General features: G+C 45.3%; 1 protein-coding gene across 2 annotated transcripts in view; it reads left to right on the top strand.

Annotated features, from left to right (window-relative positions):
• SH3RF1 (SH3 domain containing ring finger 1) overlaps positions 1 to 16,825 on the top strand; it is a 209,932-nt gene that overhangs the window by 25,832 nt on the left and 167,275 nt on the right. For both annotated transcript variants that reach the window (XM_073577185.1, XM_073577179.1), the window contains exon 2: positions 4,343 to 4,829. In XM_073577185.1, the coding sequence (XP_073433286.1) occupies positions 4,413 to 4,829 (417 nt within the window). In that variant the 5' untranslated portion in view covers positions 4,343 to 4,412. The remainder of the gene's footprint in view (positions 1 to 4,342; positions 4,830 to 16,825) is intronic.

The raw sequence follows: 16,825 nt of genomic DNA, 5'->3' as shown, positions 1-16,825 counted from the left end.
TGAGCGCTATCTGCACAGAGTGCGCCTGGAGTGAGCGCTGTCTGCACTGAGTGTGCCTCGAGTGAGCGCTGTCCGCACTGAGTATGCCTGGAGTGAGCACTGTCTGCACCCAGTGCGCCTTGAGTGAGGGCTGTCTGCACCGAGTGCGCCTGGAGTGTGGGCTGTCTGCACTGAGTGCACCTGGAGTGAGGGCTGTCTGCACCGAGTGCACCTGGAGTGTTGGCTATCTGCACTGAGTGCACCTGGAGGGAGCGCTGTGAGCGCTGTCTGCACCGAGTGCGCCTGGAGCAAGCACTGTCTGCACCGAGTGCGCCAGAAGTGAGCGCTGTCTGCACCGAGTGCGCCTGGATTGAGCGCTGTCTGCAGCGAGTGCCCCTGGAGTGAGCGCTGTCTGCACCGAGTGCCCCTGGAGAGAGCGCTGTCTGCCCTGAGTGCGCCTGGTGTGAGCGCTGTCTGCAGCGAGTGCACCTGGAGTGAGCGCTGTCTGCACTGAGTGTGCCTCGAGTGAGCGCAGTCTGCACCGAGTGCGCCTGGAGTGAGCGCTGAGTGCGCCTTGAGTGAGTGCTTTCTGCAACTAGTGCGCCTGGAGTGAGCGCTGTCTGCACCGAGTGCACCTGGAGTGAGCGCTGTCTGCAGCGAGTGCCCCTGGAGTAAGCTCTGTCTGCACTGAGTTCCCCTGGAGTGAGCGCTGTCTGCACCGAGTGCGCCTGGAGTGAGCGCTGTCTGCACCGAGTGCGCCTGGAGTGAGCGCTGTCTGCACCGAGTGCACCTGGAGTGAGCGCTGTCTGCAGCGAGTGCCCCTGGAGTAAGCGCTGTCTGCACCGAGTGCCCCTGGAGTGAGCCCTGTCTGCACCGAGTGCGCCTGGTGTGAGCGCAGTCTGCACCGAGTGTGCCTGGAGTGAGTGCTGTCTGCACCGAGTGTGCCTCGAGTGAGCGCTGTCAGCACCGAGTGTGCCTCGAGTGAGCGCTGTCTGCACCGAGTATGCCTGGAGTGAGCGCTGTCTGCACCGAGTGCGCCTTGATTGAGGGCTGTCTGCACCGAGTGTGCCTGGAGTGTGGGCTGTCTGCACTGAGTGCACCTGGAGTGTGGGCTGTCTGCACTGAGTGCACCTGGAGTGAGCGCTGTCTGCACCGAGTGCGCCTGGAGTGAGCGCTGTCTGCACCGAGTGCGCCTGGAGTGAGCACTGTCTGCACCGAGTGCGCCAGGAGTGAGGGCTGTCTGCACCAAGTGCGCCAGGAGTGAGCGCTGTCTGCACCGAGTGCACCAGGAGTGAGCGCTGTCTACACCGAGTGCGCCAGGAGTGAGCGCTGTCTGCACCGAGTGCGCCAGGAGTGAGCGCTGTCTGCACCGAGTGCGCCAGGAGTGAGCGCTGTCTGCACCGAGTGCGCCAGGAGTGAGCGCTGTCTGCACCGAGTGCGCCAGGAGTGAGCGCTGTCTGCACCGAGTGCGCCAGAAGTGAGCGCTGTCTGCACCGAGTGCGCCAGGAGTGAGCGCTGTCTGCACCGAGTGCGCCTGGAGAGAGCACTGTCTGCACCGAGTGCGCCTGGAGTGAGCTCTGTCTGCACCGAGTGTGCCTGGAGCGAGCGCTGTCTGCACCGAGTGCGCCTGGAGCGAGCGCTGTCTGCACCGAGTGCGCCAGGATTGAGCAATGTCTGCACCGAGTGCGCCAGGAGTGAGCGCTGTCTGCACCGAGTGCACCTGGAGTGAGCGCTGTCTGTACCGAGTATGCCTGGAGTGAGTGCTGTCTGCACCGAGTGTGCCTGGAATGAGCGCTGTCTGCACAAGCCATTGCTGTCAATCACCATTGAGGGAGGTGTAGACATGCAAAATCAATGATCAGAACAGGCAATGAACCTCTCGGCCACACCAAGGGTACACGGAGAGCCCTAACTAGCCGTCATTTTGTGCAGAAAGGAAGCAGTGATTAGGACACCATAGGTGCGATATTTATAGGGGCCGTTTCCACTGCAAGGCTATGTATTTAGTTTCTACTGTCAGTTCAGACTGACCGACTCCCTTTAAAACACCTTCAGAATGAGAAGTTCACTTGACAATCATCTATAACAAATGTTTATAAACTTACAATGTGCTTCTCGCTAAACCTGGACCATGTTCTATAAAAGATAATACAGCAGAGTGTACGTTCTCCATCTCCCACGCAGAAAATTATACAGCATTCAGTGATCTCCCCCATTTATCAGCATTTACAGCTACTTGTCACATTTTCGTTGCATAGCCCAAGGTTAGTGTTCCATCCGTGCGTGACCACTGTCACAGTGTAAAGAAAATGGGCCAAAATAAAACCGCCACGTAGAATGCTTTTTTCTTGCTATGAGCTGGCTCCAATGAAATGTGAAGTTGACATTATTAAAATACATTTCCAAGTAGCGGGCTCTATGCCCCCCCTCATTATAGGGGGTCACAATTTGAGCAAAAGAACATCACATCTGATAAGGGAGTGACTGAGCAGTCATCAAGGTCCGTTAGTAGAATATCCAGTCTGCATTCAGCAGTACAGTTTTAATGCTTTAGTTTATTGCCTACCCTTTCTCCAGTTATGTTTTAAGCCCTGTTTATACGATAAAAATCCAACAAACCTGCTGATTTCAATAGGACTGATCGACCGTCTGATAGGTATGGGTATATTCCAAATGTCCTCTAATTGCAGATTTTCAGAAGTAAAAGGCTAGGGTTGTTGGATTTCAACATAACCCATCTTTTTATTTTCACAATAGATGTGTTGTTGCCTAATGTGTTAAGCCCCCAATACATATTAGACTAATATTGACCAATCCCACCAATATTGATAGGTTCGGCTAACAGTCTAAGGCTTCTTTTACATTTCCCGGGTTTTTTGCGGCCCGTTTTTGCGGGCCGTATTGCCATGATTTTTGCGGTCTCCAGCAAAAACGGGACACAAAAAACCTCAGATCACCGTTTTCCCCTGTTTTAACAAATTGGTGGGAAAAAAATACAGCCATCCGCAAATACGGTGTACCGCAAAACAAGCTACCGTTGTTTTTCCGGTACCATTGAAATGTATTGCGGCCGTGTCCATGAGCCTTGAAAAATATTGAGCAAGCTCGATATTTTTTCACAGCCGTATATACGGCCCTCACGGCCATACGGCACACGGCACTCCGCAAAAACACGGCAAGTGTAAAAGAACCCTAATGCATACAAGTCAGTCTCTAACCTGTGGGCCAAATCTGGCTTGCAGGGTGGTTATATCTAGCCTGTGACACCAAAACTGCATCCACTATGTGGGGCCATTAGTCTGTATGGAGAACTGTAAGGTGTCCATAATACTGTATGGAGGACTATATGGTGTCCATAATACTGTATACTGGTTGGCCCAAGTTTTTTTGGCCCTCTGGGTGTTTGAGTTTGACATCCCTGGTCTAATGTGTATGTTGGCTCCGATCAATTGATTGAGGAGTTAAGGATCCACTATGTCCGATTTAGGACTGCCGATCCTTTTGTTCTCCCGGAGATGAGACATGCCAGGCTGTGGCAGCTCAGCTGACCAAGCTTTCATGTTTAAGAGAGAACTGTCTGAATCACAGTTCATCCGACAGCTATCTAATGAACATGGTGGACTTTAGACTTGGCAGTAGCTTATACCTCTCTCCCCTATGAGAACACATGTATATATATGGGGCATTGTAGAGAAAGTGGAAAACGTTTCTGGAGTCCACCAGGATTGCTAATAATTTTTCAGCAATTTGCAATGTTTGTTTTATCTTAAGTTAATGGGTTCCCTTGGTGTAAGTATGCATGTGCTTGAAGCTGTGTCCCTAGTGTGAACACCGTCCTAGTTCATGGTGAAATCAGACTATTTGAAATACTGTTTATTTTCCTTCTTCACTTTGTCTTAAAGAAGAAATTTGCATTTCCAGGAAAAGGCCTCAAATTGTTTGAACATAGAAAACATTAGCGTGGTTGAGGTCAATGTGGAGAGTTGAACTGTGCGGTATCCAAGAGCCATGAAAATAAGTTATAGCATGCTTGTCTTATAGAATTACTAGAAGGCTCAGAGCAATAAAAGTAATAATTTTTGGAAAAATATCTGCAATGCGTTTTGCTGAATCACGTTGATCTTTATCCTGACAAAAATATAAAAGTCTAGATGAAAATCCAACTGCTAGGCTTTAACTTCACAATTAGCCATTTGTTTCTTTGCCTTCAGGCATCATATCCTATGTAGCAAAGCTAATATAAAAAAACTGAGCTAGAATCGTGCTTGGAATAATTTCTTTAAGACATGACAATATTTATATAAGCCTTCTATCTGACTCAAACACGTGTTTATGTTTATTTTTTCTTCCCGTCTCGTTAAAGGTGACGACTAGAGGCATGGATATCACATAATCGGCCTTGAGTTGCGACAACGGACTGCGAATCTTTACAAATGCTTGTCTCCTTGCAGAATAGTGCTGAAAAAAGCATGGATGAATCAGCCTTGTTGGACCTTTTAGAGTGCCCAGTGTGTCTGGAGAGACTTGATGCCTCCGCTAAAGTCTTGCCATGTCAGCACACATTCTGCAAACGATGCCTACAGGGGATTGTGAGTTCCCGGAGTGAGCTACGCTGCCCGGAGTGCAGGACGCTGGTGGAATGTGGGGTTGATGAACTTCCTAGCAATATTCTACTGGTGAGACTCTTGGATGGAATCAAACAAAGGCCCCGGAAAGCGGGGCCAATCACTGGGAATGGCACAAATGTATCAAGAGCACAAGGTAGCATTACCACTAATTGTGTCACGAATGATGCACAGAGTACCCAAGGAGGACCTCAGAGGATACAAGCGCGGAGCCCTCCTGTGAGGGTGAGTACCTTGCATGAAACCTCCGTCAAAGCTCACGAGAAGACTTTGCATGTGTTCTCATCAATTATATCAAGTCTTATGTGAGGAATTTATCAATACTGGCACGTCTTATGCCAGTATGAACCAAAAACTTGCTGGAATAAGGTTCATCAAATATATTAAGAGGTGCTTGTCTAAAAAATGTGGTGCATCTTTGGTGCGTCAGAGCATAATTCAGCTACATTGGACTTCAGATCTCTGGTGTACATTATAGTGAAATTGTCACATCGCGGCTGGCCAACCCTTCTTCTAAATAGTGCCATTTTTTAAAAGAGTGGTGTATGTGAGAAAAAAGCTCAAAATATTTTCACAAATACCCCTTGTAGCAATTCCAGTTGAGAGGTGATAATTTCTCCCTTATGTTTGTCATCAGCTTGGACATTTGTGGATTTCTGTAGATAATGAGTACCCTCTACCCAACTTATTCTCTAGTCGTGGTTGTAGGGGAATGTTTTGTGATATTCTTCCCCAGTTCATATGAGGCGAGGTGCGAGATCTTGTGCTCTGTTCCCTCTTGTACTAGTAGGATGCAGCTTTCATGACACATGTCCCTTTGGGATGTTGCTTCAGGACTTAGTTAAACCACCCACCTTTGACACTGTTAATCTCGCAGCAGATTTGTTTGAATATGTAAGGATTTTCTGCTACAGTGGTTTGTCAAGATAGAGAAACTTTTTGCAAGGGTGATGCCAAACATCTGTCTCGCGACTGTATGAAGGGGATATTGCTTATTGTGAGCAGCTGTCTAGGAGGACTTGGTTAAGCCTGGGCGTGTTTGCCTTGTGTTCTTCAAAATGTTCTATTTTATTGCTGTCTTGTTTCTAAGGTACTTTATATTTTTACAACCATAATATTATACGGTGCATGTGGCTGATTTATGGGCAATGTTTAATAAGTGTCTAGTCTTTTTATATTGAAAAGAACTTACAATCAGCAGTTCTTGGCTAAGATGGATCATAGTAGATGGGTATATTGGAGGCAAACAATAGAAACTTATTTTATTATTGAAAACGCCTTACGGAAACGACACACTCCTATAACGCTTAGACCACTTTGCACCATCCTATTCTGGTGTGCTGCTGACCCTAAAGAGAAATAGAACTGAACCTGTAATGGGCAGTGGACTAAACAAATCCTAGGGGTTAGGTAGCCCATGCACTTAGGAGTTTCTTGCTAAATTTTTGGGGCCTACTGTCAGTCAGTGCCAGGGGTCGTGGTCACAGCTGCCGCTCTCTATATACAAAGTAGTGACTGAACTCGCGCCGGTGCTGCCCCCGTGTCTGACACCCGAATGCAACCAGGAGGAATAAAGTTCATTTCCTCCCGGCAGCGGGACTCTAGGTTCCAGCATCGGGCAAGTTCAGAATGTTATTAACCTGCAGATTAACCCCACATTTGCAGGTTAATGGCGTTTTTTCAGTTTCCATTTAATTTCCCTTAGATGAACATCAGGCAGCCCTGTCATTTTTTTGTGAACCAGCTGACCAACTAATATGTATGGGTGTATCCCGACTTGCCCCAATGGCAGATATATGGTGAAAAAAGGATCAGGCATGTTAGATTTCATCGTGCCCAATTGCTTGTTGTCGCAGAAGATAAGCAGCAGTCAGAGGTGTCTGGTAGCAACTTATTCCTTTCTTCCCCACACACACGTTAAAGGGAGATGTAGCTTTTGGACATCAGGACCCTGAACACATTGAGGAAATTTGGTGGGACAAGCTGGCCACCTGATGTGTGTGAGGACCTCCCAACTCTCCCCTCACATCATGAATCATGAAAAGGATCAGGTAGTTGGAGTTGCGATGCCCATTCTTTTTGTTTTCAGCGGAGATAAGCTCCAGTCTGGCAGCAGCGGCTTACGCCTCTCTCCCTGTTGACGGCACATGAATGCTTCGCCGAGGCAAGCTCTCCTGTGAATGGGGAAGATGGGAGAGATTGGTGTCTGCCAAACAATATGTTTATAGCAAGCTTTACATTTGTCCTCTTGTTACAAATGTTTCTGTAGACCAATGGAAGATCCCATTATATTTTGTGAGATCTGCTGACCAGGTGGTGTTAGTGCTTGTCATACACATACAAGAGTAGATGCTACTATAGGGACTGTATCTACCAATGATCTGCAGATAAATATCTTATGCCCACGGCCAGCGGGACTACCTGGCTACAAAAACTGGCAACTGGCTGAAGTAGTGCACTGCTTACTAAGTCTCCAGTAAGTTGTCACACTATAGTATCATAATGGTTCATTTAGATGTGCTGATTTTGGCATCTCAATGCACCATAAGCAAGCGCCAATCCACTATATAATACGTCGTTTGGTACTTGATTACTGGCCTATTTAGACATGTCCACGAATAATGATGGGGACAAAATATGTACTAATATGCTGGTTGTCATGATCCAGGCCGGGGTTTGTTTCTTGTTATTCTCTCCCCAGGCTGGTCATGCTAGGGTTAACATTTTCTGCCTCGTTTTGGGATCTTTGTTACTATTTCTGTCCACCGCGGCCCGGCAGGCATCATCAGTTATAGTTCCTGCCCCCAGGCTTGAGCAGCTGACCCCGTTACACCCTGGTTTGTCCTCTGCCTGCTTCCCCATTTGACTTGGTGTTTGTTCCCCGTGCTTTGACTTCTTGGTATGTGACCTGGCTTGTCCTCTAACCTGTCTTACTGTCTTACGTCTCTGTTATCTCTGCAACCGGCTGGTTCTGACTTCTCTGGCTTGTACTTGACCACATGTATTGTGTTTCCCTCTGGTACTGTGTTTCCTAACTGTTGCTGACCCGGCTCGTCTGACCACTCTCTCGCCACCTAGTGGTTCCTGTGCTGCCACACTGTGGGGCTATGCTGTGAGTGCAGCCTCTCCTCCCTCACCAGCTCCCCGCTGGTGGAGGTTGGGCTATTCTGCACTGCAATAGCATTACACTTTTTTTGTCCCCATGCACAATCCTGTTGTCAGCAGCACATTGCCTGTTTACATAAGGCAATGTGCTGTCGATAACAATGATTTATTTCTCGTTGGCATAAACAATCCGATCACTGGACAAAGGAGCGTTTTGCTTGTTCATCTGATGATTTTAAGACATGTTTATACCTGCGGATCATCTGGAAGCAATGTTTCTACAAATGCTCATTCGCAGATTGTCTACTGAAGTAGATGCACCATTAGCCTGCATGTAATGATTTGCTGGGTGAGTGATGCTTACAACATCTGTATGGGCGGCAGCAGTCTTGTGTTATGTGTTGTTTCCTGATGTTCTGCTTGTATGGAAGCACGTATTCTGATTCTCGAGAGCAGTCTAGTAAATGTAATTACAGGGCAACGTGTTCAGTCTTCCCGCTAGGAACATTGTTTTCTGCTTCTTCCTCCTTGCGTGTTTGACATGTTGGCGGCCAGCAGATTACAAAGTCCGGACGCTATCTATAAATGATTATCGCACCTTCTGAGAATTACTTCTGAGAAATGTTTGCTCTCACAGTACACGTGTACTTGGTGACTGCTCGCCTCCTGCGCTACGTTCCTCACATTGGCGTCGATTACAGTGGCTGCCAGCCACGGTCTGGGAGCAGTATAATCTGTCGTGAGCCGGGCGGGCTGATATCGCAGAGTAGATGAAGCCTTCAATATGGAGCATCTTCCTCACAAATAGAAGTGTTGCACTTAACTTTACATAAACTGACATCTCGCTGCGCGCCGCAAGAGAAGCAAGACAAAGTTGATGGTGGGTGAAATTGCTTCACGTCACATTGACTGGGATCCTTACATCAAAAAAGTACAGGCGCTCATTATTAGTCCTATGTAGCGCCAGCTCCCCAGGTATCAGTCTAATAATGAGAGGAGACAGTTTAATGAACAGATCAATCATATCAGATTTGCAATCCATCGAAATGGATGGAAAAGTAAGAAGATTCTTCCGTCAGGGCTAAGGTTAACCATGGCTCCGAACATTAACCCTCTCATGCAAGGAAAATACTGATCTGCCTAAGAAGATCAGGTATCTTGAAATATATGGTCTACATCCAGCACATGGCATCTGCAGGGCATAGCTCCGGTTTCTCATCGGGTCACTCAGGTGGGACTTAGCTTGTCTCGACATGGTGAATAGGACGTGCAGTGCCGATTTTGCGCTCTCCAATATGTCCATGTCTGTTGCAGATTGATGGGGATTTACTACATTGACTTTAATGGGGGAAGGAAACATGGGGTAAAAAGGCCACAAATAATGTATTGTTATAGTTGAAGTTTTGTTTTTTTTACATTTCATCACTTTAGGGCCCAGAATGTCACACACTTGGCTGGATAATGGAATACAGATAGTATATTGACATGCCACCAATTCCATGTAGTTGGCGGGCACTAGGATTTGCCAAAGTGCAGAGATCAAACGAGCTGGAGGGATCAAACGAGCCGGAGGGATCAAACGAGCCGGCAATCTGCTCCCCGCAATCGTCTCGGCACTTCTGATAAGGATGCAGTAGAGAGGATGGTCTGCAGCCAGAACATTTAGGACCATGAGGGTGTCGGTTCAGAACCATAGGAACTGTAGCCAAGAGATATGGTTCATGTAGACTTGCTGATTAATTTAATGAGCGCTGATCGATTATATCACAAGTCACTCAGGCCACCAAGCTATGACGAAGACATAGCTATCGCTAATGCATTACATCTGTTGAAAAACGATAATTGTCGTAGGAAGAACTCTCGTTCCCGGTTTCGGCCCATGTATCAGCGATTGTTCTGTCACCAGTGCCAAATGACCAGCCGTATAGTAAATCGGTGTTCGTTAAGGTGTCCTGACGGGCTGCAGTGGCATGTCTAGATGTACCATTACTTGGGGCCATGTGATGCTGATTATTTTTTTTACCGCAATGAACACTTGATCATCTGAAGAGCAAGTGTTATGCTTGTGTGATCGCCAGCATGTTTATACGGGTGGATAATCGGGAGCAAACTTTCCAATGAACTCTTAATCACCTAATATCTTTTCGTTTAAATGCAGTGATTGTTGTACGAAGTTCAATGTATCCAAGAAGGCAGCTTAACATCTGCTCATTGTATGTCAAATCTGCAGGAAAATCCACACCAAAAGCTATGTGAGTCATTGCAAATTTTCTTGCAGATTTTCCGCAGAAATAATCTGCACCAAATTCGATGCATATGACCGTATCCTAAGGGCAGGTGCACACGACCGGTTTCTCAACACACCCGATTAGGCTAATCACACGCTGAAGAGGAAAGAAAAATTTCTCCAATATATAATTTCATGATTTTTTTTCACTAACCCATACAGTTTAATAGGTGAGTGCCATCCAATTCTCGGAGGCAAATTTTGCATGCTGCAAGAAAAAAATTCGACATTTGCACAACCCCATAGACTAACATGGGGACGAGTACTATCCGTCAAAACAACTGATAACACTCGTCCGATTTATATGGTCATCAGCATGAGTCCTAATAGTGAGAACACTACATGGTGCCTAAGGCATGGCTTATTACATACAGCAAAAATCTGAAATAATTTCATACCATTTTTGCTTGTAAATGTAGATGGAAATATGGATGATTTGCTTAATAAATACTTATGACTGAATGTAGCATAGAGGGCTCTGCATACCCCTTGTGAGTGACTTCTTCAGTACACAGAGGCATTACGGTGAACAGTGGCAGTCATGCAATGAGTGCAGCCTATCACCCCTACACCTAATAATAGGATGCCTGTATACAGCGCTGTCTTAAAGACTTGCTGGACTGTAGCCATTGTCTGAATTGTTCATGGTCTGGTAAGCATGCAGGAAATTGTTGGTGTCTACTGACAGTCATTTATGATAAAGTTCAATAATATGTATTTCTACAGTGACTCAAGCTGTGATAAGTATAGACTGAGTATTCGGTGTAAGCGCCCATTTGTGCCTGCCTTGCTGGTTTCCTCGTGTTCATCCTATCTGGGCTGTAGGCTGGGCCACTTATCTGATCTGTAGACAGGCCACCTTTATGAAATGGAGTTGTGCCAGGTTCCAGAGCATGGCATGAATAGGATTTTTGCTTAACCAACCCTTTTTTATAGGTCAAGAAACTTCTTTGTCCTGTTTACTGCCCCCTAAATGTGTGTCTGGACCCTGCAGCTCAGTCAGATGACGAAGCATCCACGCGCCTTCCGGGAGACTTCTCTTCTACCCTGGATACTTACTAACTCTTACAGGAGTCAAGAGGGTCCCTCATCGTCCCGGAGTTTGTCTGGACATTCCGGGAGAGTTGCCATAGGTCACCAAAAATTGACAATTTCCACAGATCCCCAGATGCAGTTTTTTTTCTTGTCCTGTAAGTCGCCTGCTTTCAGCAGTTAGTCCACATTTAGATCTTTCAGCAGTTAGTCCACCATAAAGCCACCATACCGTTCCAGAGATGTGGAATTTTAATTTAGTGCTACTTTATATGGTCTTTACCAAGGGGTGCAATGTACAGGATTTTCTTGGAATGTGTCTTTGGGCTGCTCAGCATTATTACCCTGTGAGAAGATGGATCTTCCGGTATGATCAGTCGGCCATTTATCTCTGCTCTCTGATGCATTTGCTAAAACTTGTTGTGACCAAAGTATCTCATGACTCCTAGCCTTTAGCTGGACTGAACGTTCCTCTAGCTAGGTAGCCAATGTGCCTGTAGATTTTCTACTTCGCCAGTTTTAATTATCTATGAGTATTCTTACAAAATAATGATATGGCCTTCGCTCCTGCAAGCAGCGGTATTTCTTGTTCTTATAGTCGAGAGTATTTTATCTGTCCCTGATCTGTCGCATTTCAGTACAATTACTCTTGATATTTTTTGAAGGGTTAAATCCTGAAGTACAGGCAAATATCAGAATAATGGGCAATTTATTGGGTGCAAATAAGTTATTAGTGTAATTTATAGCTTGCGTTTGTCATACAGCATACATCTTGAAGAGCTTAACTAGACAATGCGGCCATTCTCCAGGGACTGGCCCTGGTTTGCTGAACGTGCCGCAGACAGTACATAAGTATACCCCAAATGCGTTGTCTGGGAAAGCTTTACTCGTAATTAGTTAGCTGATGTTTTCAGCAAGGTTTTATATTTGATCTCCCGGCTAGTAAACTGCCACCATCTTGTATTTTATTAGCTGACTTTTTGTCTCAGTCCACTTAGATATTTCTTCTGCTTATGGCATTGACCAGATATCCCATTTCCAGATGTGATAACATCTGAAAAGTGGTTTACAGAATGTAGGCAGTAAGTCATGGTGTGCTTTGTGACATCCACAATGGCCACCACGTGGCTCCCTCACAGAGAGATCAGAGGATTCTCAGGGATATCAGAAACAGATATGTCTCACAGTGGAATCATCTGAGGACCCATACTTTACTCTTGCCTATGTGATGAGATTTTGGGACTCTTTTTTGTTTTAATTAAATGCATAGAATTTTTTAATAAAAAATCGCTTCCCATGGCTGAGTGTCCATTAGTCGGGGTCTTGATCCTGCTTGGCCCTTATTCACATTGAAGTCATTTGACATATGGTAAGGTATTCGCATATTTTGTTTTCAATCTTAGGTCTTGTCTATTTTCTTTTTTTTTTTAAATCAAATAGTTTTTATTGAAGAAAATAAGAAGGATAACAATACATACTGTACATAGGCATGTATAAATATCTCATAAATATTACTTTTCTTACATTTTTAGTAATACAAGAAAATCTCTTTAGTGGCCAGTGTGAACATGTGCCTACACGTTGCATTGATACCAACTTATATTCCATTATATTCCAGTTCATCTCTTTAGGTATTGGCTGCAGAATGAGTTAATTGAGAGTCCATCAGTCAGTCCGCTATGATGGGGAGTTTTTGATTCTCATAACTCATTTCAGCAGATTTATGACCACAGCCTACATCACAGTTCAATGTGCAAGGAAACAAAAGACCTAAAAAGCAAATGGTGGACAGTCCACTTTAAAGGGAACCTGTCATGTCATTTTTAGCATTTTTAGCTTATTGTTGGGACTCTACTAACAAAAAGGAATTGTCCAAAGTGGATTCCCCCTTTAACCTGAAATACAGATTTCCATCTTTGAAAAGCAATGTAGTCTGTATTAATAACCGCAGCGGGACCAGGATCCTTACCATTTTCAGACCCGTAAATATCATCCAGGCGTGTTTTATAATGGGCTCTCGTATAATCTCCTCATATAAATGCTTCTTCTTCTTTGAAATCCTTTACTGACTTCTCTAAACGTCCGGTAAGTTCTGGTTACAGTTGTCACACACTGGTGTAAATCGTCATATGCAGAACTTTACCAAAATGTCCTTCATTTCCAGACAAACTGTGAAAAGAATATTTTTTAATAGTCCATGATCTAGTTCTCTGTACCTTGATATAGGCAAGTAATTGATGTATTAGATTAATATTGGGAATAACTCCATTTTTATAAACAGTAGATGTATGTTATCTACTGAATGTTCTGGCGGTTTGGTGGAGAGTTGCCCCAAGTAAGCATGGAGGTATGGCATGGGTGCAGGGAAGCCACCTACTACAATCATGATATATATAAATGTTTAGTAGCTGGATTCTCCATATATCATTTCAAAAAAGATAAATCGTCAGTTAGTGGAAATTGCGCAGAAAAACTATGATGTGGAGAAGGCTCCAGGGCTGTGGTGTCGGAGTCGTGGAGTCGGAGTCATGGAAATTGAGGACTTGGATTCGGAGGTTTGGCTTACCGACTCCACAGCCCTGGGAGAAGCACAGGAGGGTCAGAACAGATACTTGTATTGCAAGGGCGCAATCATCAATGAGTTTGGTATCGATGCATTGTGGTCCTGTGTCTCCTTCAGCTTAAAGAATTGTCGGCCAACGCACTTTTCAGCGGGAGCAGCCGACCATCCGATGTGAATGGCTGCCGTACATCAATTTCCCAATTGGAAACCCATGAAAGCTCGGTCAAGCAGGAATATAGTGGGGACTTGCGAGAGAATGCTGTCTTCCGATAACTATAAGGGCTAATTAGTGCTGACGACCGTATTTTTGGTCCGAGTGTGATCCGACAAAAGATTGCATCGCACTCGGAACAATGTTATTCTATGGGGCTGTGCACATGTTGGTCTGAGGAAAAAAGTGTAGCATGTTCGAGTTGGAACCAATAATCGGATTGCACTCTGGTCATGCAAGTCAATGAGTCCATAGAACTAATCAGAATGATTTTCACGGACTGACACAATGGAGAAGATGGAGATATTTGTTTTTTCCCATCTTCTCCTCATCCAAAAAATCGGATCCCACTAAGATCACACTTTGCTCAAACTCTGATCAGAGTGTGATTTACATAATCGACCTGATGCCGGTGGTGTTAGGCAAGCCTAAGACTCACATGTCCTGGAATCATCTGTTAGAAACAGATCCAGCAGTAGTGACGTAGGACAACTAAGTTATAAAGACACAACCTTGTTGTCCAGCAGGAAGAAAATGATTTCTTATGGATTTTTTTTATCATTGTAGTCTATGGTAAACAGATCCCCCTTAACCCTCCGTCAGGAACAATGGATCTGACAGGCGCAGCTCTTCTACTTTCATTTCTCCCTTCTCACCAAGATTTTCAGGAAACCCCCTCCCTCTAGATAGTCTCCTGGCTTTAGCTGATGTGTGAAACCTGATACCACAGTTGGTCTGCAGAGCTTCAGGAAGGAAGATATAGCTGTGCTGGCTTCTCAGGCTCATTGGTCCCGAACACATCACACTTTATAAGGTTGGTATGCAATGTTTTTAGTCATTACTATTGTTTATTTAGCTTGTTTTATGAATGGATACAGAAAGGTTTGTGGATATTTCATATAAAAAAGGCAGATTTTCTTACAAATGAAAGTGTACTTCTCAGGAGTTTTGAAATTTGTCTATATCAAAGTTATTACTTTTATGTTGAGTAAATGGGTTTGTTTTGCACCTGATAATGTGTAGTCTCTTTTATTACATCCCTATGAAGGTCTCTGATCACTTTTAGATCACTGAAATTGAGAAAATTAGATATTCTAGGCATTTTTCTAGCCTGCGCTTGACAGGCACATTGTTCCATTACGAGTTAGTGCGAATATTGTTCCTGACGGAGGGTAGCCGGCCGTTAATCTTTGAAACGGATCAGTATTTTTTGCTCACTGGATCCGTTTCAAACAGCTGTTTACTGGACATGTGAACCCAACCTGTACAATAGTAATTACAACAAACTGGTCTAAGGATCTTCTGTTGTCGCATCAGATCTGATAATGAAATTGTTGATACAGGACATTCACAATAACTTAACTGTTTACAAATTTTCAGATGTATTAATCTAGCCTGATGAAGAGACCTGAGGAGTCTGGAAAGCTTGCAATGTGTTACCATCTTTTCAGTTAGCCATTAAAAGGTATCAACCACTGAGGACTCTCAATTCTGAATATTCTTTTACAAATTTTGCATGAATTTTTTCAGCATTTAATAAGAATGATGAGTCACATTGTCACAAGACGCTGCGATCTTACCTGAAAAGTAACATTCACCAAGATTTCACTTTATTCTGCCTTTTGTCATCATTGTACTTTAATAACGAAGGACGAAGACGAAGCAGATTGTGATGATAATTGTAATCCATCTCCATGTCTTGATGAAGACAGAAGTCGGCCCCTCGCGGGATCTTTGTCAGCGCTATCCTGACAGTAAACGGCCGAGCAACTTTGTCTTGGATTCTTTAGGGAAATAAAAATGCATGACATTTTCTGGTGCAATCTGTCGTTCCTGTGCCTTTATCACATGTTTAGGATGATGCTGGCTGACATTCACATACTCATGCACCCATCTACTTATTATTCTAATTTATTGGTGTGCTTCACTAGGAAACCTCAGATATTAATTAGGAGACATTTGCTATAGCTGAAATGGGAATTTGGCAATGTGACATGATTTCAGACAGTTTTTCCCTTTGTCCTTTTTTTGTGATGTTTTGAGTTTTTCCTAACCGCTGTAGACTTTAGTAACCAATTCCCCTCCATGACGCAGTGTGATTGTTAGGCGTCAGATTTCTGTCGCTGCACAGCGCGAGAATCCTGAGCCTTACTTACAGCAGTCTCCCATTCTTCTCCAGCCGCAGAGGAGGTTTCTCAGCAAACTCGTTGGTCCAGGCGCTTTGCCCAGACCAGCTCCGTGGGTTTGCTTGCTGCTGCCACCTCTGGCACAGCTATGGCAATACATGCTGCTCAGCAGCAAGATTCTCCAGGGACTAAGTCCCCATGTCGGGCCACTGAGCATGCCCGTGGAGTGATCTCCCATTGGAGATCGAAGGTCATGTGCTCAGGTCCTGCTCGTGTTCGGATTGGCCCATCTGAGAAGCCAGGAAGGTCCCGGACACTCGCGGCTATAAAAGGTTCGCATGGCCGCTCGGGCATGCGCTAGGATAAGACTGTATTTACAGACTATGTGGAGTGAGTGATGTATGAATGTCTCTGGTGAATGACTCATTAAGAAACCCCTACCCTTGGTACGCATGTGTTGTGCAGCCTAGCCTGCTAGCGCCCAGGCTTAGGTGTAGGTAGGACAGTGGTTGAGTCAGGCATCAGCCCTCACCAGGGACTCAGCACGCCTCAGTGCACGTGCTCCACTTTATAGCGGCGCTCGCGGCAGCGACGCCGCGCGCTCAGTGGGCCTAGAAGGACTCTGACCCCGTGTCCTTGGGGTAGAGTTGTGTGGCCGTACACTGTGCGCTCTTTTGGCCAGGCTCTGTGAGCTAAACAGGCTCCGGCATCTACGTTCAGCGGTTGTGCGACTGTTCACATTGGGTGACGTAACCCACGTGTGACTGTTTTTACGCCGCTCTATTCTTCCGCCATTACTTAGCAGCAGTGTACCACCTCTGCACGATGGACCCCGGGCTGCGAACGCACCTACTAGTATTTTATACTTTGGTGCGTTCCGCCAGCCTTAACAGTGAT

The sequence above is a fragment of the Dendrobates tinctorius genome, unplaced genomic scaffold, assembly GCF_039654945.1.
Source record: "Dendrobates tinctorius isolate UK_male_01 unplaced genomic scaffold, ASM3965494v1 ptg000008l, whole genome shotgun sequence".
Lineage (NCBI taxonomy): Eukaryota > Metazoa > Chordata > Amphibia > Anura > Dendrobatidae > Dendrobates > Dendrobates tinctorius.
Note: the sequence above shows the minus strand (reverse complement) of the source record. Positions and strands in the feature narration are given on the sequence as shown.